Source organism: Adiantum capillus-veneris, chromosome 17 (genome assembly GCF_014529385.1).
Source record: "Adiantum capillus-veneris isolate H3 chromosome 17, ASM1452938v2, whole genome shotgun sequence".
NCBI lineage: Eukaryota > Viridiplantae > Streptophyta > Polypodiopsida > Polypodiales > Pteridaceae > Adiantum > Adiantum capillus-veneris.
Window position 1 is genome coordinate 148719355 of NC_140947.1, and position 26968 is coordinate 148746322.

Consider the following 26968-nt stretch of genomic DNA (forward strand, 5'->3'; position numbering starts at 1 on the left):
TCATCTGAAACTACCCATTTTATCATCTGCGGACTACCCATTTTTTCTCTAAACTCCACAATTTTTACCTTGTTGGCACCCAGTAGGCATGCTCCTCCACACCATGGAGTCTATTAAACTCGAAGTGCCCGCCTCTCAATCAGAGGGATCCATATCAAACAGAGATGTCGTGGAGGTCCTACATACTCCCAGAAGAGCGTATGCGACAAGGAGGTCCTTATCCAACAAAAGGATTCTCGAAAAGACAGGGTTCTCCACAGATAAGGTAGATACATCACAGTCAAATAAGGAGGACAAAGAGTGCTTTCAAAGCTTTGATTGGAGCTTTCTTATTGGAGCTTTGATTGATTTTGATTGATAAAATTATGAGAGAGAGAGAACGAGGGGGGAGGGGGGGCAGCAAGGCAAACGAAAAGGATTTCTTCTTCCCCTTCTTTGGCTATCCCTCTCTTCTCTCTCTTTTTCGGTTGCCCGTCATCTCTCCCAACCCTTCAACACTAGACAGGAAGGAAGGTTCTGGTCTGGTTAGCACCATCATCAAATCACACCCTCCCCACCTCTCTCTTTCTTTCTCTCTCTAAAAGCTACCTGTAGGTTGTCTCTCACAAATTCACAAGTTGTCGCTCTCTATATGCTCTACTACCCTCTAGTGTCGGCCTGCCAGACTAACTGCCACAACGGTGATTCTCTGTCCCGCCCTTGCGACGATTCCATCCTCATGATGAGTCGGAGTCCTACAGTCTAGTAGGGCGTCTGTGCTTCTCTTATTGGAGCTTTCTTTCTCTCTTAATTGAAACGCATCACGCATCATACCTGTTGCTCACAATGACAGAGTTGGGACTGCAAGCCTTGCTCGAATCTTGCCGAGAACTATCGAGAACTGCGCTGGGTGAGTGACTGCCGCGAACTGCGCTGCCGAGAACTGTCGATTTGAGACTGCTCCCAAAGAGCGCACGTTAACGTGCGCTCACTGCTCAGGAAGAAACAAATGTTTCACTACTCAGGAAGAAACGTGCGCTCACTGCTCATTTGTTTCACTACAAAGGTGAAACAAATGCAGGAAGGTCTTTTGCCCATAAGTAGAGTTAATTAGAGACTAAACTACACCCGGCTCATTTGGCTTACCTAGCAAGTGCTCTTAAGTAATTATAACCAGTAATGTATTTTTTGCCTCTACAAAGAGTTAATTAGTGATTAATATTTGGTTTTTATTTGTACACCCGGCTCATTTGGCTTACATAACAAGTAATTCATAACCAGTAAGGTATTTTTTGCCTTACATAACAAGTGCTCTTAAGTAATTCATAACTGCAAAACGTAAACGTGCGCACAGTTTAGCTGCTCCGATCGAAACCTGCACCACTTTGCCCCCAAAGATCTGCTCCCAAAGATCGGCACGTTAACATGCATGTTTAGAGTTGCTGTGACACCTGCTCCCAAAGTGCGTGCCTCTGTTGTAGATTTGAGAGCTGCTTCCAGAACTGCATGTTAATGTGCGCTCACATCAAGCTCTCCAGAGATCTTGTTAGACTAATTTTGAGTTGCCGTGACACCTACTCCCAAAGTGCGTGCCTCTGTTGCAGATTTGAGAGCTGCTTCCAGAACTACATGTTAATGTGCTCTCCTAGGAAATCCAGAGTGGAGTAGTGATTTTGAGTTGGTGGAGTAGTTATTTGTCTTGAACAACGTTTTTGGTGCATTCATTATTTTAATTTTTAATAATTTTCAATCATTAAATGTTCACGCTGCTGATTTTTAAAAAGTTTATATTAAATCTAATTGTTTTTTTTTTTTGAAAATATGTTGAAAAGAAAATCGTCACTAATGTGTCTTGAATTGCTCACGGATATGGAATAATCATTTATGGCAGCAGGATATAGACAGGATATGGACAGGATATGGAATAATCATTTATGGACAGGATATGCAACGTACGATTCTACATTTATGGCAGTAGGATATAGAATAATCATTTGCATGAGAATCATGAAACGAGAATCATGAAACGTTTTTGTTGCAAAAAAAAATTAAAGTTTATATTAAATCATTTTTATTTATTTTTGTAAACATTAAAAAACATATTTAGATTTGTTAAAAAGGGATTCGTCATATTTGAAAGCTGTTGTGTCATTCTAGTGGATTGCAGCTACAATGGGTCGTCAGATTACTATCTATGGTCCAGTTTGTGGTCAAAAACTTTTGTTACTTCTTGAAAACAGATTACATGAATTACCTTTGCAGTCAGTGAGAGAAATTTTTGGCTTGTTTACGAGTTCGTTTACTTTGCACCCATTAACATTGAATGGTGAACATGTAAAAATGGAATCCTCAAGGTCAGATTCTGGTGAAGAGGTCTTTTTACTGGATCATGAAGTGTGCCAGTTTTTTAAAGTTCGAATAACAAACACTCATGAACGTCAGGGCTCCCCGGGAAGTGAAGCTTCTCCAATAGTTATGGATATTGGTTCAAGTGATGTCCCAAAGAATCAGACCAATGTCATGGATATAATTCGATCAATGCCCAATAAAAACAATCTTCATTCTGCTTTGAAGAAGACTAATGAAATTGTTCAATGTAAGGAGATTCCTGCTCAATACGATGGATAAGTTGCATTTGAATTGCCACCAACAAGCAACGACAATACAATGGTTGGCATGGAGCAGCGTCATGATTGTCATTTGTGGACAGAATATGTCACTTGTAGTAGTGATTGCTTTCCTGGTGCCATTCGCTTCAGTAGGTGTTCAGGTCATCTCTGTTGTGTCAATGATGCATGTCCTTTCTATTTGCGAGCAAGAGTTCATAATGAATCACAATGGCGTGGTCGTCTCTCTAAAGTTATTTCCATTGGAATATTGACACCTGAGCTGGGGACAGTGGTTTGTGTCCATTGCAATCAAATGCCTTTTTGTGTTGCAACATGTCCTGCTGTTATTTATTACTGTTTGCCAAAAGATAAGCGAAGAGTTAGTCGATGTGCTATTCATATGGGAGAGCATAAGCACCCTTGTGTTCAGGGAAAGAATAGGTCTGCTGAGCAAATGATAGATTCGCTTCTGCAAACTAAAGCAAATCAAGCTCCTTTCACTACTGCCAAGCAATTAGAACGTGTTGCTACCCAAGACGTGATATTAGATAAGCTTCTGATGGAAACTGCTGGCAAAAATGACTCTATTGAAGATGGAGAGTTTTCAGAATTTCTTGATACCATTACTCCCCTATCTAACAAGCGAAGAATAGAGAGGAGCTTAGAGATTGCCAAGAGGTCAAAGCATTTCAGTGCAAAAGGTTTGGAAGCTGTCCTAGACCTCAAGAGCAGGTGTAGGTATCATTTCATTCATAGTGTACTTTTTCTTGGACAGCTTGGAGGTTCAGAGCAGCCACATGTGTTCAAAATGTCGATCATAGGTCCAGGGAGTGGAGTTGACTTGGTGAATAAGATGCGTCCAGGAGGAACTTTAGAGAAAATGTGGGTTCACTTTGATCATGTGCACCGTGTTCAAGGGTGGCCAACAATGTCTGCTCATGTCTACGACCCATTTGTGCGTGAATTAATGACAATTGCCACTTGTGAATTCACTGTTGAAAATAAATTTTCTCAAATAGAGTTTTGGAAAATGTTAAAGAAAGTGGTGCAAGATCAAGGGTATGAAAAGCCAGAATTCAGAGGGTTTATGGCAGATGAAGCAAATGCAAATTGGATTGTTGTTCGGACTGTTTACTTTGGTGGGGCAAAAACAAAAATACCTTCCAAAGAACGATCATGTGGATTTCATTGGGAGCAGTCCATGATTCGACATGCAGTGAAATGTATCCGTCCATCTTTACAAGAGGATCACAAAATCTTGTGCCGAAAATGGCGGAGTGCACCATATGAGAATCAAGCAGACATTTGTAAAGAAGATCTACGCCAATTTTGGAAGGCAGGGCGTGTTGTCGATGGAGAGATGGCTTGTTTAGAGACTTGGATGGCTTGGTGGGATGTAAGAGTACAACATTGGGGAGGGAGATTTGTAACACAGGATGAGTCTGGAATTTTTGTGCCCACAACAAACTTGTCTGAGGTTAAGCATGCAAGCATGCGTGCATCTATTGGTTACAAAGAGAAAATTAGCTTGTATGAGGCAGTTGGTGCAGACATGGCAATGGCAGTGCTACAAAGCGTCAAATACAACGTTTATCTAAAAGGTGTTAGGTCTGCTACTGGTCCTGGGATCGATGATCTCGCAAAGCGATTTTTGGACCGATCATCAACAACATCAGCTTCCAAATCCCTCATTGACTTGACACACTCTTCAATGTCTGAGATGGGTTTTCAAAGCCCTGAAATGAATAGAGCTCCCTTGCGAGAGAAGAGTGTTAAGAAGAAGCGACCAACATTTGTTGATGTAGATGAGTTGCTTGATAAGACAGTCATAGACCAGAATTTGTGACAGTTAGAGAGCCGGTTGTAGGGCCAGATGTGCATCCAGAGACTAGCTGTGGAGTTGGCAAATATTGGCACGAGGTTAATGTTCCAAAGACACTTTGGGCTATAAGAAGAACTGAGCCTGGTCGAAAGATGACTTGCTTTGGGATGGTTGATAATCAGAGTGTTAGATGTGCACGATACATCAATGAAGGGAATGACGATGTCACACGTGGAACTGCTGCTCCATGCTTTTGGGGACACAGAAAGTATCCTGCCTCTGGTTCAAATCTAGGTGGTTTAGTTGAAGGTTTTGTGTGGTTTTGCAACTCCAATAACATGCATACATGGTGGATACATGAAATGATTGTAGGGGCTCCAGGGCCAGCATCAGGTGTTTGGCCTGTAGCGCAGGGAACACAATTGTTGCCAGTTGAGGTGGAGCACTTGCAAGCAAATGGATTTGTCCTTCAATCGACAACAAAAGCTACCAATTTAGGTAGTGGTTTGCGATCAAGAAATAGTGTTCCCAGTGCCTTCCGTCCTAGGTATAGGGATGGGAAGATTGTTAAGTGGAGATCAAAGCTGACAAAAGATTTTCATACAAGGATTGCTTTGGGGAGCACACTTGAAGCAAAATTGGTGAAAGAAGTGATTATTGTGTGCAATGAAACACATGTTTTCTATGTCAGTACAGAGGGGTCCAAGGCAAAGGGGATAACATACTCAGTAACAATCTCTGATTTTCCACGATGCACATGCGAGGACTTCCAAAAGAGAGAATTAAAAAAACAGACCTACGTGCCGTGCAAACACATGTACTATGTATTTCTTCATATTCTTGGGTTAGACTCACATGCCCATGAGTTCATGCACCAGGCTGCTTTATCCAAGGTAGAAATTTTTCAGGCTCTTGGGGGGAACTAGGGCAGTTGTGCGTCCTTAGGATACTTACACAACATGATGTTCAAATTATATACTGCACACCATTGCAGTATTTTTTTGTGGGCATTTACGTTAACTATCAATCACCATCCTAGGAGTTTTTAGGTTGCAGTTTTGAAATTTTTGGGAAATGTCGAACGTAAGGCTTCGAACACATAAACCTTCCATGTATTTAATATATTGTTGTCGTTTTTTGTTGGCATTTGGATTTACTACCAGCTTCTATCCTGGGAGTTGATAATTTTTGCATCTTTTGGCTTTGCCTTGTAAGCAATTGCGTGAGTTCAGTTCCTTAGTATGCTCTCGACTATATTTTGTTAAAAATTATAGGTCGTCAATAGCAATGTGTTTAAATGTCTACACTATTTTTGCATTCCTTACCAACAATCGTGGTAAGGGAGTTCATGGTTTTGAATATATTGGCTTTACCTTGTACGACAACACAGTTCTAAATCATATGGGTTTACCTCGTAAGAGGCACGACAAACTATTAATTTATTTCCTTGGAAACTATTGGTCATCAACAAATATGTGTCTAAATGTTTTCAATGTCTTTGCTCGATTTAGTGCTTACTTAGATTTGTTTGTTGCAGTAGTTTTTTGTGGGCATTTATGTTAACTATCAATCACCATCTTAGGAGTTTTTAGGTTGCAATTTTGAATTTTTGGGATACGTCGAACATATAAGGCTTCGAACACATAAACTTTCCATGTATTTAGTATATTGTGGTCATTTTTTGTTGGCAATTTTGCATCTTTTGGCTTTACCTTGTAAGGAATTGCGTGTAAGGAATTGCGTGAGTTCAGTTACTTAGTATGCTCTCAACTATATTTTCTTAAAAATTATAGGTCATCAATAGCACTGTTTTTGAATGTCTACATTTTCTTTGCATTCACTACCAACAACCGTGGTAAGAGAGTTCATGGTTTTGAATATATTGGCTTTACCTTATACGACAACATAGTTCTAAATCATATGGGTTTACCTCGTCAGAGGCACTATAAACTACCAATTTATTTCCTTAGAAACTATTGGTCATCAACAAATATGTGTCTAAATATTTTCAATGTCTTTGCTCGATTTAGTGCTCACTCGGATTTGCTCGTTATATGAATCCTTTGGGTTTTCTTTGGAAACTATTGGTCATCAACAAATACGTGTCTAAATGTTTTCAATGTCTTTGTATTTGTTTGCTCAGTTTAGTGCTCGCTCGGATTTGCTTGCTCGGAGATTGGGATTCTTCTGTTACCTCTATTGGTGGTAATGTCACACACCTTTTTTCACAACAACTGAAACTCATTCGGACTTTGGGAGTCAAAATAGTAGAAAAGCAAATGCCTAGCTTTATACCACCCATACATGTTTTTTTAGGACAATCCTGTGTACTTCCAGATGCCTTCTTGTCCTTTGATAACTCAACTGCACCCCCATGTAGAGACCAACACTTCATAGAATAGATTCGAGTTCTCTTATACACTCTTCTCTTCTTTCTGTAGGCTCCATATTTACTTCTTGCTCTCGCAGCTTCGTACTCTTAAAGCCATTCAAGAACCAATCTCTCATTCTTTTTTTTGAGGGAGATTCTTGTAGTTGTTTGGTTAGTTCTTTTATCTCTTCCACATAACTTTTGACTTATAGATTGCCTTGTTTGATCTTATCTAGCTCACACGAAATATCTTCATCTCCCCTATTGTCTGAGTATTCCAGTTTGAAAGCTTTAATGAGCTTGTGATATGATCTGAGTTGATAGGCTAGGTAGTGGTATTACCATTTCCTAGCAGCGTCCTTCAGTGTTTGCGGAAATTATTCCCCCCACTCATCTTCATCTATGTCTTTTAGTTCAACATACTGCTCAAAAGCTTGTATGTGAACATCAGGGTCATCCCTCTTTCCTCCTTTGAATATAGGCAAGGAACTTTTCAAATCAGTAGAATGTTCCTTAGTCTTGATGATTGTGGTTTTACCTACTGGTTTCTTACCTCTTGGATTCTTCTTATTGTAATGATCAATGTCAACCTCACAGTCTTTTGTTTCCATCTTTTTCATTGTCTCTTCAATTGCTTTCTTGGTTCCCTTGTGTGTTGAGTAATGAGTTCTTCTGCCTCTATCACTCTCATTAGTCTGTCTTTGACTTTTGGATCCTTGAGTCTTATTCCCTCTATCCGGTCTTTCAGCTCGTTCGACGCTTGGAATGACTAGAATGCTGTGAATCCCTTGATTCCTCAACAGTACCCCCTACTAGAGCAACCTCAATTTCCTTCCTAGGTTGTGGATGAGTTTCAGAGCCTACTTCAGTCTCTTCTGGAATTGGACTGACCCTTTCTTGACTTTTTTGTAAGGCAATTTGTTGGCCTACAACCTCGGTTGGTACTTGTTATGGGTGGTATTGTGGACATACAATAGCTCTAATTCCAGTTGGGAGATAGTTCTCATGTCTCAGAGCTTTTAGCTCCAACCACCATTATTGCCAAAATGGAATGAGCTGGATGTATTCAGATAGCTATTCCAGGTTGGTACTTGGAACTAAAGATGTCAGATTCAGAGATTACACCAGAACCGAAAGCTGATATACTGGAACTAAAAGACAAGACATTGTAAAGGAAACTAAAACTAGGATTGTATTTCAGATATGTAGAGTATACTGGAGATCATTTGATATCCCAGAATCTCACTTTATCATAAAATAAGAGAGAGAGTGCACCACAATGGTTACAAGAGCACAAGTAGCTCTCGACATAGACTAGTGTAGATTCTAAAGAGTCAAAAGCTATACAAAATGAGTAATGCGTCCTATTTATGGGTTGTCGGGCTAATGTTTGGCTGCTTGTGCATTGTCAATTACTACAGTAACTCATTGGTTACTGCTTCTAGGAACTTCCTTTGCCCGCCAGTCCAACTTGGGGTTGGTTCCCGCCTTCTACAATGATACTATTTGCATATGCTACTCAACAAGTGCAAAGTATGCATGGCTTTTAACGATAGTTAGACCTTCAATGGACGAGTAAATAAGCATGCAATGCATGGGGATTATTTCAAGTTGATGATGAACGGTTTCTTTGTTTAGAAGAAGCTTCACTTCAACAAACAAGAAAACAATTACAGCTACTGTTTGTAGTCATTTTTGTTTTTTGTGAGCCGATATGTCCTAGTGCATTATGGAATTACTTTTGTAAGGAGATTTTTTAGGACCACATATATCATGTGAGGACTTACACAACTAGTGTGTGTATCTGTGAACGCATGGCACAAAACAAGCACAAAACCAAGCATTGTTGAACTTAGAAACAATGCTTCAGCAATATGAAAAGAGGCTCTCAGATTACTCTGGAATGCCCTAAGTGGATCGCACATTGCAAATCATGAGTGAGCATGGAGTGCTTGCTGAAGAGTTAATGTATGATGTAGAGGAACAAAGAGGATTGTCTGCTCGGATGGAATCATCTTTGAATGTTGGTGTAATGGTAATTGCCTATGAACTTTGAGAGTAGCGGAATTAGGAAATTAGGTGAAGCACTTTTGAGAGATTCTTTGTGAGCATAGCGGTTGAACTTAATTGATGGTAGCAACATAAACATGGTACTATGAACAATACTTTTTCAAGAGAGAGAGTTTAGAGAACATGAGAATAGTTGAGGACCGGATTCATATGGAGCCGGTCCCCCTCCAATAGGCATTTGCATTATAGTTTCTCCCATCAAGAGAGACTTGGTACAATACAATCTTTGTGTTCCTTGTAACCTAGGTGATGCAATGAAGATCGAAAACTTCATGCATCACCAGCATAACATAAACTTGAAGAAAGCATTAACTATCCCAAGCCTTAGTCCCAAGGCCTCAAACACCTTTGAAGGTGGAGAGAGCTAGTGGAGAATGAGGATAGGGAAGAGGAAGAAGAAACATTCCATAGGAGAAAGAAATAGTTCCTCACTTATCATTACTCTTCTTGCTAGCATACATAATAGCATAGTAATGAAGATGGATAAGATGGCAAGCTTAAGCATTGAAGCATGACTCTTGGTTGGATTTGCATTCCATAGCCAAGAGTGTTGGTGCAGGATTTCACTCTCACAAGCTTGGAGAAGGAGGTGGTGTTCCTCAACTTTCACCAAGTGAGAATGGCCTTGCAAATGAGTGTGTGTGTGTGTGTGGAGTATATCCCTCTAGCACCCCCCCCCCCTCCTTGCTTTGGGCGAGTGGTGGCCTTTCTGCATGTTGCAAGCTCATTGGACCCCTCTCCCCCTAGCCAATCACATGCAGCATGGAGTCAAGTACATGGGTAGTCTTTTGACAAGTGTCCTCCTTACCCCTTAGAGAGAGAGAGCTTGAAAATATCTAGATATTTGTTAGATGGAAATAGAAGCTCATTGGACCCCTCTTTAGCCCAACCAATAGCATTCAAGCACACCATGTGGTTAAGCTTAGACATGTGTCCCATGTGCTCTTTTAGAATTCCCCTAACTTTGAGATTTTTATGCATAGAAAGTTTCTCAAGCAACTTCCTCATTAAGTGTATAGGTTCTCTTTTTGACTCAAGCATCTTACCCCCCATGCATAGGAAGCTTCTCAGGTAACTTTCTCATTAAATGTGTCAGGTACCTCAAGTACCTTAGTCATCAAGCATGACAAGCACCTTAGGTGGAGTTCCTACCTCAAGCACAGCCCTAGCTTGCTTAAGTTTAGGTCGGATTCCCACCTCAAGCACATCCCTAGCTTGCTTAAGTTTAGGTCGGGTTCCCACCTCAAGCTTAGCCCTAGTTTGCTTAAGGTCAAAGGACTTTTAACACTAACCATTGAAGGTCTTTAATGAAGCTAATCCTAAGGTCTTTTAAGCTTCATTAGTTAACCCTGCTCTTTGACAGACCATCTCTCATTTGGGTCCCTTTACCATTGGCCCCGTTTTGAGATAGATCATTAAGCACATGTCTATATTCTAACCCTTGTTCCCGTTTATTATCCCATATTACATGATCAATTTAATATGAGAAAATCATTTAGGTTGGTTAGATATTAGATATTTAATGACAGTTGGACAAAGGGACGCTTACAATTGGGTTTTACAAGCCATTGGCATGAATAGTGGGATTGTGTTCTTGAATGGGCCAGGTGGAACAAGAAAGACTTATCTTTATAATGCCTTGCTCTCTCGAATACGTAGAAAGAGCAAAGTTGCCTTGGCATGCACATCATTTGGTATTGCAGCACAACTTCTTCACAATGGAAGGACCGCACACTCTAGGTTCAAGATCCCTATTGATATAGATTCTAATTTGACATGCAACATTAACACTAGTTTTGTAATTGGATACTTAAGTGTCCTGAGACACTAAAGTGTCCTGTTTTTCTACCAAGTTTTAGTAATTTATTTGTCAAGCTAGAAAGAAGTTTTTTTTCACCTTGCTTCTACCATAGGTTGGTTATGTGGGAAAGAAAACACTGGATTTTTCTCCATATCAAAATACAATCCATATGGAGAGAATTCTGGTAAGTTCTACGACATAAATTTTAGTAAAATTTCAAGCTGTTTTGCCAAAAAAATCATAAAATTATTATATCTTTTTGTAGAAATGGCATGTTTTACGTTGATAAAATCCAAGTGTTAGCACTTAGTGTTACAAAACAATGGAATGCACTTCAAAAGATAAGTTTTCAAGTCACATGCAAGTTATAGACATAATTTCATACTTGAGCACGTGCTGAATAAGAGAATAATTTTGCTCTTCCAAAGGTCCCCTCATGAAATTGATACTATTCTAGTCCAATTTGACAACTACAAATGACTTTATATGTTTAAACGAAGAAACTACATATTTTTTGGGCTCCCTAACTTAATTAAATCTCGTTGCTTGAACTCTATCTTGAATTTTTTATCGTAGAAAAACTCTTGAAAATCTTGAGTTCTCCATAATAACATTGAAACCAAGGTTTTAGACACCCCATTTGTGTATGTACCACGTACTTTGATAAATTTAGTTGATCTAAATGAAAAGTTTGATATTATTTGAGGTTTTGAATGCTTATGTCTCAAGAATGAAAATATGAAAGTTTTCTCTTATGCAGTTTTGAATATTAAAATGATCCAATAATTGTTGCATACCAGACCCATTCTATTTGTCATGTTGAGTATCACTTTCTAAAACTCACAAATACATCGAAAACATATTTTTCTTTGTATACAACAACATGCTTGAAATGACCATATCCAACACATGGAACTTTCCATTATTTTATATACTCCAAAGTCAATTTTTTTGCACATGAAACTTTCAATTATCTATAGCAAAATTGTGGAAGAGTCACCTAAAATTTTCTACAAGGTTGCTTCATTTTTTCTTGACCTTATGAAGGCGATTTCTTCAAAACATCAATCGCAGTCTTACGAAGGTCAACTTGATGAGTATAATTCTTGATCATGATAGATTCTAAAATGCAAGGTTATATTTTTAAAAGACCCTTTAGCTAGCATATTTAAGCATATGAAGATGGTTTTCTTAGATAAACAGTCTAATGCAAGTCGTATTTAATTTAAATTTGTTAAAAAAGGACACTTAAAGTGTCCTGTTTTGGTACCAAATTAGTGTTAAAGTAAATAGTCAGCTTGTTGAGCTGTTGCGAATGACTTCATTGATCATATGGTATGAAGCTCCCATTGTCTCATAGACACGCTTTTAAGGCTCTTGATAAGACACTAAGAGATGTCATGCATAAAAACATGTTGTTTGGCGGAAAGGTTTTCCTCCTTGGTGGTGATTTTTAGACAAGTCTTACCTATTTTACCTAGAGAAAGAAGGGAAGACAGTGTTGATGCATCTTTGTGCCACTCATACGTTTGGCATGAAATTCTACGTTTAACAGAAAGCATGCGAGTGGTCAATTGTTGCAATAATGTTAGTGAAAGAGAATTTGTGAAATGGACACTTGCTATTGGCAACGACAATGTTTGTGATGGGGAGCTACATGATAATATGGCTTTGTCTACCTGCATGATGCTACCACAAGATAGTTTGCAAGCACTTATTGATTGCATATATGGAGACCTTGAAACACACTCTATCATGCAAACTTTTTCAAGGATAGGAAAATTTTGGCACCTGTGTCACAACAAGGATGTGAATACTATAAACAATTTGATATTGCAAAATTTTTTGATACTTCTAAGGAATATGTCGGTGAAGACTTAAATGTGTAAATCAAATTGTGATAGCATTTTATTCACAAGTGAGTTCGTAAATAATTTAGAGCTTGGAGGTTTTCCACTCCATATTTTGCATTTGAAACAAAATACTCCACTTATGTTGGTCCGCAATTTGGACCCAAGAAGTGGTCTTTGTAATGGGACACGCTTGATGTGTATGCAATTCCATAGCAAAGTGATTAAAGGAGAAATCATTACAAGGTCACAAGCAAGAAATACAGTGTTCATCCCAAGCATGAGAAGGCCTCCCTTTTGAGTTGAAACGTCAACAATTTCCCTTGAGATGTGCTTTTGGGATGACGATCAACAAGGCACTGTCTTTATAATGCTATATTTTTGGACATAAGTGTATTGTGAAAACTTTTGCTCAAGTCGTACATAAGAGTTGAACTTTGTCTTTTCAAATGTTCATTTTCAAATGTTCATTTTCAAATTACATGAACGTTCTAACACATGGGCCATATCGTCACCGGAGCGCAATCGTAAAGTAATGTACTCTCTAAATTTTATGTGCTATAGAAAAACATATTGTTTGAAAAAACACACGATAATGATGTGCTTATTTATACTCTCTCTCTCTCTCTCTCTCTCTCTCTCTCTCTCTCTATATATATATATATATATATATATATTCTCTCTCTCTCAAACTCTTCCTACTCACTTTCTATGTCTTTATCTTAGATTGAAGGTGAAGTGGGACAAACTGATCGGTAGGCCATTTTGGAACACTATGTATGTATCAGATAGTGGCCGGTTTGGAAGGCCTCTAGCCTTGCAAGTTCCCATTCCTCTCTCTCTCTCTCTCAAAAAGCTAAGTGGGATAAATTGTTTGGTGCTTGAAAAGGTGATACACCAATGAGCTCTAAACCCAAATATCAACTTATAAACACCATGTGTGTTATGGTAAGAGCGAGACCCACCACAGCCAGTCATGTGAGCTAGTTCTCCCTCTAGGACCTTTCTCACGTCTTGAGTTCAAAACCTTGGTGGACCCCCTCCCTCTTCCTTCCCTTCTGTCCCTTTACTTCTCTGTCTCTCTCGTGGCATATAACGGTCGTTTGATACATGTAGCTGTCATCGTCTGCCGGATTGGAGGCCCATCAAATGAAGGGCAGCCTTTGTGTGTGCGTGTTGGGGGGGGGGGGGGGGGGGAGGGGGAGAGAGAAGGAGAGCGGCAAAATGTCTGTTTGCATTAAGTTCCTATTGTGATAGGCTCAACTTCTGTATGTAAACAGGAAACAAATTACAAGATGAATTGAAGGTACCAATTAGACCTCAAACAATATTTAGCATCTAGTATGTGAGCTTGTCAAATTCTATATGTTTTCAGACTCTCTAGATTGTGTCAGTTGATGGTGTCACTGTGCTTGACTTCAGGATTAGGGTTGCACGAGGCATTCATGCAGATTGCTGAGTCGCATTTTGGTGGCCTATGCAAGGTTACGCATGTTATCAGTCGGACGGTCCCTGCTTTCTTTGACAGTGTAACTTCACTTGCATTCATGTCAAGGCGATGTCAATGCGTGGGTGTCTTCTTAGGTGGGCATTGGTAGCATTTGGCAAAGAGCCCAAATGAGTTGATTTGACGCACAAAGTTGGTGATGCTAGCCCATCCTCCAAATCCGAATCCCACCACCAGTGTCCATATCACCACAAACAGATTGAGAAGGTAGGTGGCTGTCCAGCTTCGAATAAACCGCGGGGGCTTCTCCACAGCATTCTGCAAGGTCATGAGAATTGAAGCTGTGTCAGCAAGGCACGCCCAAGCAATCATCACAAGTCTGAGTCAAAGGCCCTTAGTAACTTGGGGGGATCGAATGCAGGCGTTTATCATGTGCAATCAACATAAGGGGAACATTTATGCTGGGAATCACTCCAAATTGCAGGAAACTATCATGTGCATTCATCGCAACAGGAATCTATATGCTGGGATTCACTGTAAAGAGCAGGCAGGTGACTATCATGCGCAATCAACACAAGGCATATCTATGCTCACATTTCCACATATCAAAGGGTGCGATATAGACTGCTGGGTCGTTGAAAACAAATAAAACAAAGCTCACACATCATAATGGGCTCAACTGCCCCTTATAAAGCATAATGGACTCGAGTCCCCAGCCCCATTCCACTAGAAAAACTGGATATGTTCTTAGTTGTGTGCATCAGCATTAATGCTGAAAAGGACAGCTAAACCTTAGGGTCCTGCCCAGGAACAGAATTCAGGGTGGCACCTTATGGCCTACCATATTAAAAGTTCAAACAAATTACCTTCTACTATGTAGCAATGCAAGTCCTAAGTATCTCGATATCCTTGTAACAGAATGGAAAAAGATGCAGTTCGATGGGCTTACCTCTCGTGCAAAAGTGGTGCGGTATGTGGCCATGTGAGCAGCAGCTGGAATGATGTAAACTGTAAATGACACCAGGAGAGCACCGATGGCAGAATTGATCGGCCCAAAGAAGGGAAAGATGATGGCCAAGAACCAAATGGGCAACAATACAGGTAGCCTGACAATTGCTCGAACAAGTATGTTACGAGAGGTATGGAATCCTGTCACCTTCTCCCACACAAAGTAGAGCGGTGTGCATGCAAAGCCAAAGGTGATGAACTGCACAAATGTACATTCGACAAGACCAGGACGTAAGCGTTAGCTCTCTGGCTACTTACACACCACGTTATTGTGTGTTCAAAACCTGGGCCATCATGAAGCTTTTAGGGAAACATCAACCAATTGAATGTTGATTGTACTAACCTGATGGATCAACATAAGCACAACGGCAAAATCTCTTGCTCCAGATCTTGGAAGCAAAGCAAATGCGTTCGAGTGGTCTAAAAGCTTGTCTCCAAAAGCCCAATAGACAGAGATGGCCGAGGGTAGCGTCAGTGTGAAAACGTAGAGTGTGGCTACGAGATAGACCCACTTAAACCTCCGCGGTTTCCACATTGCGTGCATTATCTCCCTGCACAGATACACACGATAGGTTTGATTGGTAAACATCACATCACTGCTTGATTGATGCAACGAAATTTGAACGAGGAAGTCAAGGCTTTACACAGTGACAGCATGACCACCAAAGGTGTAGAGAATGTTGGTTGCACCAGTAAAGTAAAGGACCATCTTGGTAGGTGCAGAATGCTTGACATCTGCAATCTGAGGTCAATAACACACAGAATTTTTAGGGTACAATGCATGCTGGTGAAACATCTGTGGATTAAAAACATACGACTTCCGGCACTGAAGTGAATATGCTCTTTAGAGTGCATGGATATTCTTGTACCCATTCAATATATGCATGGTACGTTATAACTCAATATCTGTGCCAGGGAAGCAGATATGAAGAGATGCACAGACAAGTGCGTAGACAAGTTGGCTTCCGCATGCACATAAATAACTGCATTCTGAGGTCATTGACATAAATGGATACATGCTGGTAAGACATCTAGACATTAAAAACATATGACTTCCTGCATTCGGCCTCCTATGATCTTTAAAATGCATAGATATTCTTGAACCCATCCAATGCATGCAACCAAATATCTATGCAATGAAAGCAGATATGCAGATATGCGCACACAAATGCTTAGACAAGATTCCACATGCACATAAACGATTGCAAATGAAGAAATTGTGTGTGGTTGACCTGTCCATTTGCGAGTGCGGCGATGGTCATGTACCAGGCAGTATAGGTGGTCATGCCAAGGCCCAGGAAAGACCATATCCTATAGTTGTGGAAGGATGGTATGAACACAGTGAAGGCACAGCAGGCCCCAAAGATGTAAGTCCATGTTCGCTTGTCGAGATGGTCATTGATGTAGTAGATATTGCTGTTGAGATAAACACATCCAGCTCTAAACATGCTTTTTCATAGGAAGGGTATGTGTGTCCATTCAACTCAAAAGAACAAGCTTACCTTCCACAAGCGATGAGCTGAATGACGGACCCAAAAAGCAGGAAGGTACAGTTGAAGGCCAGCCCAACAGCCTTCCAGAATGGGCCAAGAAGTCCATCCAGCACTTCGAACCACTGTTGAAGAGACAATTACTGGATCAACCATCCGAACAATGTAGCTCCTTGAAAAACCTACTTGCTGAATTTGGCTTGCTTACCTGGATGACATGGTTTTTGAAATTTACGTTCTCTTTTTCCTTCCTGGATCTGTATTCTACATACAAGCAGCTTATCAAGTATGCGGTCCAGCTGCCCATGAGTCCATAGAATATCTGAAAAATCACCCCTGATACCATGCCCAGCTGGGAGAACGAGTACGGGAGGGTCAACAGCACTTGTGCAACCTGCACGAAATCAGCATCCTTAGCACATACTTGACCAATGATGGAACTCCCCAGCACAAGCTAGCCCTGTTACCATGACTTTCGCAGTTATGCAGAGAGTGTATGAGGATGAGGGAGCTGAATATCTGTCATCAGAATTTTCTCTTGGTATTACTAGTCATTCCGCACATGCACGTAGAGTATCAACTACATCATGAAGCATCATGCTTACAAGTGTGTCAATCATGGCTCAAATGCATCAGGAATACACATCATATGTATTCCTTGGCTCAAATAATTAATCTCAAAGGTGCAAACCACAGCATACAATGTATAATTCATATGCAACACCCAATACATAGTTCAATTGCAACAGATTTTGCAAAGCAAGAGGGAGAGAAAGAACATGATGGCCGCACCTGGTTAGAAGCACAGCTAAACCAAGCATCATAGACAGAGCCTCCGTCCCAAAGGAAGGTCCGGATACGGCCTTTGAATGAATCATCCGTCAGCCCATCCTGATCTTGTCGATCTAGCTCCATCTCTGTGTAATTTCCCACTATCGCCTGCTCTGATTCTTTGTTGGTACCCATGCTGTGTATCAAGCTGCAATTCTCAGCTGTCAAGTGCAGTGTAAGTGAAGTTTACTGTGTTAGGAGCGTAGGTCTGTGTGTGTGTGTGTGTGTGTGTGTGTGTGTGTGTGTGTGTGTGTGTGTGTGTGTGTGAGAGAGAGAGAGAGAGAGAGAGAGAGAGAGAGAGAGAGAGAGAGAGCAAGTTTGAGTTGTGGACTGTATATTTTGTGTGTGGGTTTGTTGTTTGTGTGTGTGTGTGTGTGTGTGTGTGTGTGTGTGTGTGTGAGAGAGAGAGAGAGAGAGAGAGAGAGAGAGAGAGAGTCTCTCCGAGAGGTGAGAGTGAAAACGAGCGTCCTAGCAAGGCGTACAAGTGAAGGGATTTTCCAGCACCTTCTAAGATCCTCAAAAGATGAACCAGCGTTGGATAAAAAATGGGCTTTGGAGTCCAACAAGAACAGAGCAAGCAGGCAAGGTTGTGTGCGCACGCGCGCGGGGAGAGAGAGAGAGAGAGAGAGAGAGAGAGAGAGACAGAGAGAGGCGGGGTGGGGGTGGAGCTGGGGTCTTCTCTCGGGGCTGGGGATGGGAGCTGGGCTGGCAATTTATTAAAATGGTATTCCTCGACGAGCGCAGCGAGCTGCTCTTCTGCCCCTTTCCTGCCCTTCCGCACTCGATGATGAATGACAATCAGCAGGCTCTCTGCTTCACTTCAGCAAAGCTTCATGAAAGCGCTTCACGCCACGCCTGCCTGCACACCCGGTGCCCACACCCAAGAGAAGAGCCCCAGTTGGGTGCGTCTGTATTTACATGTGTGCGTGCGTGCGAGAGAGCAAGAGAGCGAGCGTCTCTGTGTGCGCGCACTCGAAGAAAGGAGGCTTCACTTTAGCACTCGAATGATGCAAAAGAGAGATTGAGAAAATGGGGGCACCACTTTCTTCAAGGTGCAGGTCTGTGTGTGTCACTGTGTGTGTGTGTGTGTGTGTGAGAGAGAGAGAGAGAGAGAGAGGGGGAGGGAGACAGTGTGTGAGAGTGCGCACGCATTGCGTATCGATGTGTGTAGAGCAAGGGGGGAGCGAGTGTGTGAGTGTGCACGCATTGTGTTTCAAAATTCGGTTTGTGGGTGTAGCTGCTAGCCTAGAAGCAAGAATGCTCATGTGCAGAACCCAATTCTAGTTTGGCCCCCACTCCGGGAGGCCGCAATGACTGCTGTTGCGGATACCATATGGCATACACAAACCATAAACCTTCAATGCAATACATCAAGTGCTTTTAGTGAGGTATTGGAATAGAGAGAGTAGTAAAGTAGGCTAGTGTATGAATGCTGTCTGTAGTTTTGGAAATTGGCACGTAATGTATTTATTATGTGTACAAGACCAAGCTAGCTCCTTCCCTTTGCATTTTGACTTTTGATTGCTGCGCGGTAAAGGTGGATCCACCATTTTGTTTTTTGCCTCACTTGGTCGTCAATAGTCACAGCATGCAATCTCACCTTTTCCCATCATAAATCTCCCATTAAGCTGAAATCACCCATGATTTGGAAGACTTTGGATTAATCACCATCTATTCTATATATTACACAGAGAGACATTCAGGGGCCACGTGATGCAAATTGCTTTATCTGATATTGTGGCCTTGCAGCTCCGGCAACAGTGAGGACAGTGCACACGCGCGCGTGCACACACACACAGGCCTTCCTTTTAGACCTTTATCGCTTCAATTTCCACCCTCCACGTCTGAGCCTGGGTCCCTCCTCTGTGTGTGTGTGCGCGCGCGCGTGCGGGGGACCATATTGGAAGCTGCCTATAGTGCAAAGTTTCCAAAAGTTGCAGTAGCGCAACATATTCATGTGCTTATAGTCCTGGGAGTTTTGCGGGCACGAGAGCTACGGAGCCTACGGCGGGAGAGAGAGAGAGAGAGAGAGAGAGAGAGAGAGAGAGAGAGAGAGAGAGAGAGAGATAAAGAGCATGGCACTACCACATGGTTACATAGATACCAACTATGTGTGTGCATGTGTGTGTGTGTGTTGTGTGTGTGTTTGTGTGTGTGTGTGTGTGTGTGTGTGTGTGTGTGTGTGTGTGTGTGTGTGTGTGTGTGTGTGTGTGTGTGTGAGAGAGAGAGAGAGAGAGAGAAGCTCGAGGCTAGGCAGTCATATTGCAACAGTGGTGGTCATGTCTTCCACCGTCGTGAAGTGATGCCTTCCAGGGTTGGTTGCTTCCAGTGGTTTGACATGTATAATCTTCATTGTTTGCGGGTTTGAAGTAGTGCAAATCGTTGTGACAATGTACAGTTATTAGTTTTAGGTGTCTTATGTGCGATGAAGTTCTCTGTCATAGCATGTAATGATTGTTGGCTCCATGCCTATGCTTATTCATTTTTTTGAGAGACTGTGGATTTCGGATGCTATCGTAGTTGAAAATGTTGGCCATGATCTAGAGCTCAAAGTCTTTGTCCTGGATGAGGACATTGTTGGAAAAGGCTTCAAGAAGGTTTTTGGCTAAAAGGAAATCCATGCTACTGGAAAGGGTGGATAAGTTTGTGAAGGAGATCATGAAGGAGGATTGGCCTACAAAAGATGAGCATGAAGGAAAATTGGTACTATAAGCTGCTTCTACTGGAGGTAAAGCTGTGAAGACTGATGCCGAGATCAATAGTTCAAGTCCAGCTCCCAGCTAACAGCCTACCCCAAAAGCCAAGGATAAAGAAGGTTTTAAAACTATTGCTCTCACTGAAAGGTTTCATTGCCGCCCCCATGATATTTATACTACTCTTCTCGATGAAAATAGATGGAAAGGATTTACTCAAAGCAAAGCCAAGATTAGTATTGAAATTGGAGGCCAATTTTCTATCTTTGATGGGGTTGTCACTGGTGTCAACATGAAGATTGAAGAAGATAAGCTCATAATGCAAAAGTGGCGGTTTCAAAATTGGCACGATGGACAGTACTCTGCAATATGTTTGACAATCGAAGAGCCTGAGATTGGAATAACGGTTGTGAAGCTGATGCAGAGAGATGTTCCCGAAGAGGATAGATAGGGAAATGCCACGGTGGTCGAGAATACCCCAAAAGGATGGAAAGATCTCATTTTTCACAAGATTCGAGATTTTTTTTGTTATTCATTTTTTTTCAATCATGGCTTTAAAGACTTCTTGGCCTGTTCTTGTGATGACTAGATTTCAAATAGCCATGATGACAATTAAAAGTGATAATTTCCATGCTACAGATGGTGTAACGATAACATGTTCAACCCACGCTTGAGTTGCTCTAAGAAAAGAGAGAGAGAGAGAGAGAGAGAGAGAGAGAGAGAGAGAGAGAGAGAGACTATCACTTGCACCTCAATACATTTCTACACCGTGCAACTCTTGTAGTCGAAACAAGTACGAATTGCAGCTCTTGCAGCCGAAACATAGTAGCTTCATGAGTCACTGTTGGGATAGTTCTCTCTCTCTCTCTCTCTCTCTCTCTCTCTCTCTCTCTCTCTCTCTCTCTCTCTCTCTCTCTCTCTCTCTCTCTCTCTCTCTCTCTCTCTTAGGCGAAGACGGCTCCAGTAGGCGAAAACTATCCCCTGGAAGCCGGACAGTGGATTGGTCACACAGCAGTAATTACCGTGGTAGTTACTATAGTAACTTCTAGAGGCTATAAATAGGACACATTACTTTGTAATCGGGCTACTTGTCTTTTGGCTTCTTACTCCTTAGTTCTCTTGGTTTAGCTTCCTAAGCAGTTCCTGAGCTACAATCTCTTCGCGTGTAACTCCACTTTGTAATCATAAATACTGTAGTCAATTGAGCTTCAGTCTGATATACCTTGTACTGGTTATTCATGAGCTATGAATTTGAATCTAAAATTGTAAACACTTTTCCAGTCATCCAGTCTATTTCTCAATCCAGTATACTATTTCAGTTCAGTTAACTATCTCAGTCTAGTTTTCACCTTCTATCCCAGTTTCTCTGACTGAACTGACGACTTACCAGTAGCTGTAAATTCTAACACTGGAATCAGCTATCTGAAAGAGATCAGCTCCAATTCCATTTTGGCAATCACGGTGGTTAGAGCTGTTTTTTTGTTGACCAGACAACTATTCTCCCAATTAGAATTTTCAGTTGAAGCGATGGCACCCAAAACCAATTGTGGTTGTAAACCATCCTACCACGTTCACCCTATCCCTGAGGAGTCAGACAGAGATTATGATCCTAAGAATAAACCAGTGACTGATACTGAGGCTTGGGAGGAACATAGTCATGCTGAGGAGGCCAAGGATTCTCAGCACTCCAGTCAGTCCAGAAGAACAAGGGCTGAGAGGGAAGAACGCAAGGCCAGGAGTTCTTGGACCACACAAAGGGATGAAGGAGCCAAAGGCAGTAAAGGTAGTCACCACAATTCCAGTAGAAAAGCCAGGGAGGAAACAGAAACTGAGACTAATGAAGAAATTGATTGGTGTGAGGTCCCCACCACGTCGTCTCAAACAACGGATCTGATGGTAAACCAGGTGGCCACTAGATCTACAGCGGAAGCAAACAAAGTGGTTTATGGTTCATCTAGCGGACGATCTCTCATCACAAAGTGAATTGAGTTCGAGCCTACTAGCATCGAGATCTAGTTCCACCCCACAGGAGAAGCGTGATTAACTTATCTAGCGATCCTATGACCCACCTTCCAAGAGGGGAGAAGTCCCGAGTGCCTTTTTCCCCATAGATTTCAGGGGCACGTACACTTGAGATTTCGCCGCTCTTGGGGCAATGAGTAATACTAGCGTCAATTTATAGTACTATGGGGACGGAGAGTTCCCGACCAATCGGGACCACCCTTCTCATAGGCATTGGCAACCCGAGCCAAGCCCACACTTTCCACCTCATACACACACTTCCTTTGTTACCTAATTACTACCACAATGGTTGTTCAACATATAAGTTCTTTGTTTATTTCTCTGATTCACAAGTTCTTCAATACAACCCTTCAACCAGTATTGCAAAGCGGCACCAAGACAGTAATTCTAGTAAAAATTCACTCAAAAACTCATTCATTTAAAGTTCCAATGCTCTGGAGGCACAAAATCCCCCAGCGAGTGTTTACTCCACCCGTTGTCGCCTAGTTGCCCATACAACTAGGTTGTCCACCGCTTAACCACCAGTCGTGGACTTCCACCGCTTAACCAGCAGTCGTGGATATCCACCGCTTAACCAGCAGTCGTGGATTCAAGAGCCCTTAAACAGGAACTCTAGCTCCTGCGAATAACTTCACGAGTTGCCCCCTGTGATCAAGAGGGGGTTCGGACTAGATCAACATTGGAATTGAAAATGAACTAGCTGAGCTAAATTTTCCCTAGCAACCAATCCTTCGTACTTCAGACAGTATATTCTGAAAGCATTCTTTCCTACTTGAATATAAAATACAATTAATTTAAATGTCGTGGTTTCCGTTGATTTCCAACATGTTGGGAAATGTGTTTTTCATCCTACCTTATCGAATGCAATGTTGCTTTAACAAACTTGAATTAAAACTTGACCTACCTCCACAATTTCCTCGTCATTGCTCCATGAGATGGCCGGTACTTGGTCGACCATGGGAGCTTTTCCCTTTCCATTAGTGTTGCTTGTCCCCGCCTCGCGGTCGTGGGAACCACCAAAATGAGTTCTCTTTACCGGGGCCATTTTATACTCACTACTTAATTGACAACTTGAAAAAAGAGAGCTAACATTCGAGAGTGACATACAACCATGATGACGGATTAGTTTCAATAAGCAAATCCCCTTGTACGAGAAGTTAGACTTACTTCAAGACATAGAGAATCCCGATAGCACCATACTTGTTCTATGGAATTAAGCCCTAAGGTTAATTCCTTGACCTAGATAATTATGAAATTCAGATTTTTACTTAATCAGTTCTACTAGAGATGAAATAGACGTGCTTAATCACTTCTTAATGCAAGTAGAGAATTGAAGATTTACTGTATGCATAGAATAGAGGATTTCTCCCTTCCTAATGATTAATGATGGATTAATTTTTCCTAATTAAATCCTAATCCATGAGGAATTGATTCTAATTTAATTATTTACACATTATGGAGTAATAGAATGCAATGGAACATTCCTACCTCAAAGCTTACTTGATTTTTAATCACAACGGTGACTAGTGGATGATTCCTTAAACATGCACTAAACTATGATTAAGAGTGACTAATTTCTTGCATGGTTACTAATTAGATTAAGATTTATGCAATAGATCATGGATACGAGAATTAGAGAGTATCTAATGAGTATTTTGACTATGATTATGCATACTAGATGCGGAATTAAGAGGATATTCGAGAGGGAATTACAACAAGCATGAATTAAATAAAAAATTACCGAGGTTACGGTTGAATTCCTCTCAAAATTCTGATGCAATGGACTCCTCGAGATGAGAAACAGCCAGCACTTTCCTCCTTAGCTCTTCTTCCAAAGACTATGTCCACCGACAGCACATCCCTAAGGTATGTGTGTGTGTAGGAGTGTGTATGTATACTCAGTGTGTGTGTGTGTGTGTGTGTGTGTGTGTGTGTGTGTGTGAGCATATATGTGTGCTTGTGTGTGTGTGAGCATGCTCTTATATAGGCTCACAAGATGAAAAAATCAAATTTGCCTTCTATATGCATCTGGAGGAGTACTCACTTCGTGCATGGCAGCTCTAGTTGCATACTTACCAAGTGTCCCAACCTGCTCAAGAGCTCACTTAGTCTCTCTCTCTCTCTTGCATGGAAAGTAGCCCATAAGCCCTGTGAGTGTGTGAGGGCACCCTCTTACTGCCAAAATCAGTATGCAGTGGCCTGGAACCTGTTCCCACACAGCCTCGAGCCCCGGTGCCTCCCCGCGCAACCTTAGGAAATTTTGGTTTTTGGCTAAAATGGGCCATACGAGTCGGAATTTAATGTCGTAATTTGCTATACTAAGCCCCAACTAAGGTGTATCTGTCCGAGTACCTGCCATATTTAGCAGGCCCCGAGATTCAAAAATGCATTTTTTCAAATTCGGGTTACGGGTGTAGTATTTCGAGACAGTCAAAACTAAACGGGTCGGGTGACTAAAAACTTACTATTTTTGAAAAATTTTCACAAAAATTATTTTAATTCACATTTTGAAGCTTTATAACATTCTAAACATCATGGCATCGACAGATTTTGGAAAACTGCTAAAAATAGTAATTTTTTTCATTATGATTGTTTCATGGTACAATGTTGTTCTTTTAACTCGGGGTCGGAGACCTTACATCCTCCCCAACGTAAAAAAATTGAGATGTCCTCATCTCAAGAATGCATCTAGATAAACTCTATGCTAACTACTTAGGTACATTTATCCTTTGTCTAAATAAAAACATCCTTTGATAATAGAATAGTCTTTAGCTTTATACGTCTTATTCTGCTGAACTTTGATGAGATCCTGGTGCTTAAATTATTGCTCACTAGGATTAGTAGTTGCAGCATACATTGTTGCTCTCTCATCAGCTTCATCACCCACAGTTGGTTGTCCCACTGCGGCATTGACTCTAGCGGAAGCTACGCTTCCTTGTCCTATGTTTCCTCTTCCTCGGCCTCCTCTTCCGTTTGGTTGACCTTGCCCGTTGACGTTCAGAGGTACATTATTAGCACCGGATGTTTGGGAAATCCTTTTTGGACATCGGCTTTTGTAATGTCCATACTCCTGGCACTCAAAGCATCTTATATTGGGAAACTCGGTAGCTGTCGTAGTAGCTACTACTGGATGATGGTCGTATGCAGGGTTGATTGGTCTGTTACTCCAGTTGTCTGGCCTGACCCTCTTTAACAAATAGTATTGACTATCTTGGGTAGTCCTGTGAATCTCTTTAGCTAACGGTTTGGCCCTTAGCAAGGCATCTTGCAGAGTTGCTAGCCTGACAGCTTCTAGTCGGTTGTTCAAGGGGTCGATGAGTCCATGGCAGACCCGTTCTACTTGCTGTTACAATGTCATCCTAGAAGCATCTCTCCGAAGTGTGACGAACTTCAAGTAGTATTCTTCGCCGGAAGAAGTCGGTTGTCAAAGTGAGAAAAACTCATTCATCTTCAAGGCTTTGTGAGTGGGTGGTAAGTATCACTCTATCACAACAGCCTTGATGTCTTCCCATGACTGGAAAGATCCCTTGATATCCAAGTGCTCTGCAATGTTTTTTCCACCAGATCTTGACATCGCCAGACAAGCGGAACATCGCAAGCATGGTTTGGTTCTCGGGTTGAGTTCCCGCAGCTTCGAAATAGTTGTCCGTTGCTTCCATCCCTACTTTCGCATCTCTCTCCACATTAACCCCTTCGCCTTTAAAGGTTGGAGGTTGAGCTTGCTTAAGGAGAAGCTTTTTCTCCTGAACGGCGGTATATAGCGTAGTAGACAGTACCTATCCAATGGTATAAAACTCATTACTAGAGCACTCTTCTCAAATGAACCTAAGCTTTTCCATACTCAAGAAGAAATTTAACTTTTTGGGCTTAACCAGCCTACTTAATCTGTACAGCTATCACAAAGGATTTAACCATTCCACCATTAGTTTAGATTCCATTGAATACATCCAAAATTTTCCGATAAATAATGGTAAAAACTTTACTCGAGAGCTTTGATCCATACTTATAACTTTATGTGCATCAACAGGCTACCTGCCCGCAGAACTAGTCGCACCAGGGACTTCTCAAAAAACATCATGCGAAACCCACTGAATCCCAACAAGCTCCATGAGTAAAACTCTTTAACATCACTCAGGAGACAATCCACTAGACAAATCCAAGGTCATTATTTTGGGAAACATCATGCTCAAGCTTTGAGTACGAGCTATCCTACTATCGCTTATTTTTTAAAATTTCAAACAACATCATTTTCCAGTTCGTAAAACTATAGCTCTGATACCAAGTGTGAGGTCCCCACCCCGTTGTCTCAAACGACGGATCTGATGATAAACCTGGTGGCCACTAGATCAACAGCGGAAGCAAACAAAGTGGTTTATGGTTCATCTAGCGGACGATCTCTCATCACAAAGTGAATCGAGTTTGAGCCTACTAGCATCGAGATGTAGTTCCACCCCGCAGGGGAAGCGTGATTAACTTATCTAGCGATCCTAAGACCCACCTTCGAAGAGGGAAGAAATCCCGAGTGCCTTTTTTCCCATATCTTTCAGGGGCACGTACACTTGAGACTTCACCGCCCTTGCGACAATGAGTAATACTAGCATCAATTTATAGTACTATGGGGACGGAGAGTTCCCGACCAATCGGGACCACCCTTCTCATAGGCATTGGCAACCCGAGCCAAGCCCCCACTTTCCACCCAATACACACACTTCCTTTGTTACCTAATTACTACCACAATGGTTGTTTAACCTATAAGTTCTTTGTTTATTTTTCCGATTCACAAGTTCTTTAATATAGCCCTTCAACCAGTATTGCAAAGCGGCACCAAGACAGTAATTCTAGATTCACTCAAAAACTCATTCATTTAAAGTTCCAATGCTTTGGAGGCACAAAATCCCCTAGTGAGTGTTTACTCCACCCGTTGTCGCCTAGTTGCCCATACAACTAGGTTGTCCACCGCTTAACCAGCAGTCGT

At 41.5% G+C, this 26968-nt stretch overlaps 1 protein-coding gene and 1 pseudogene across 1 annotated transcript; one reads left to right on the forward strand and one right to left on the reverse strand.

The window, feature by feature from the left end:
* Nucleotides 1–13716: 13716 nt before the first annotated feature.
* On the reverse strand, nt 13717–18508 carry LOC147438305 (auxin transporter-like protein 4). Its single transcript, XM_086487589.1, has 8 exons — nt 17240–18508; nt 16656–16841; nt 16460–16572; nt 16190–16373; nt 15602–15699; nt 15301–15508; nt 14899–15156; nt 13717–14267 (listed from the first exon to the last, which is right to left on the reverse strand). Exons 1-8 carry the CDS (start codon nt 17411–17413, stop codon nt 14064–14066), a joined length of 1425 nt encoding a protein of 474 aa, XP_086343715.1. The 5' UTR covers nt 17414–18508; the 3' UTR covers nt 13717–14063.
* Nucleotides 18000–20422, forward strand: LOC147438306 (uncharacterized; annotated as a pseudogene).
* The last annotated feature ends 6546 nt before the right edge of the window (nt 20423–26968 follow it).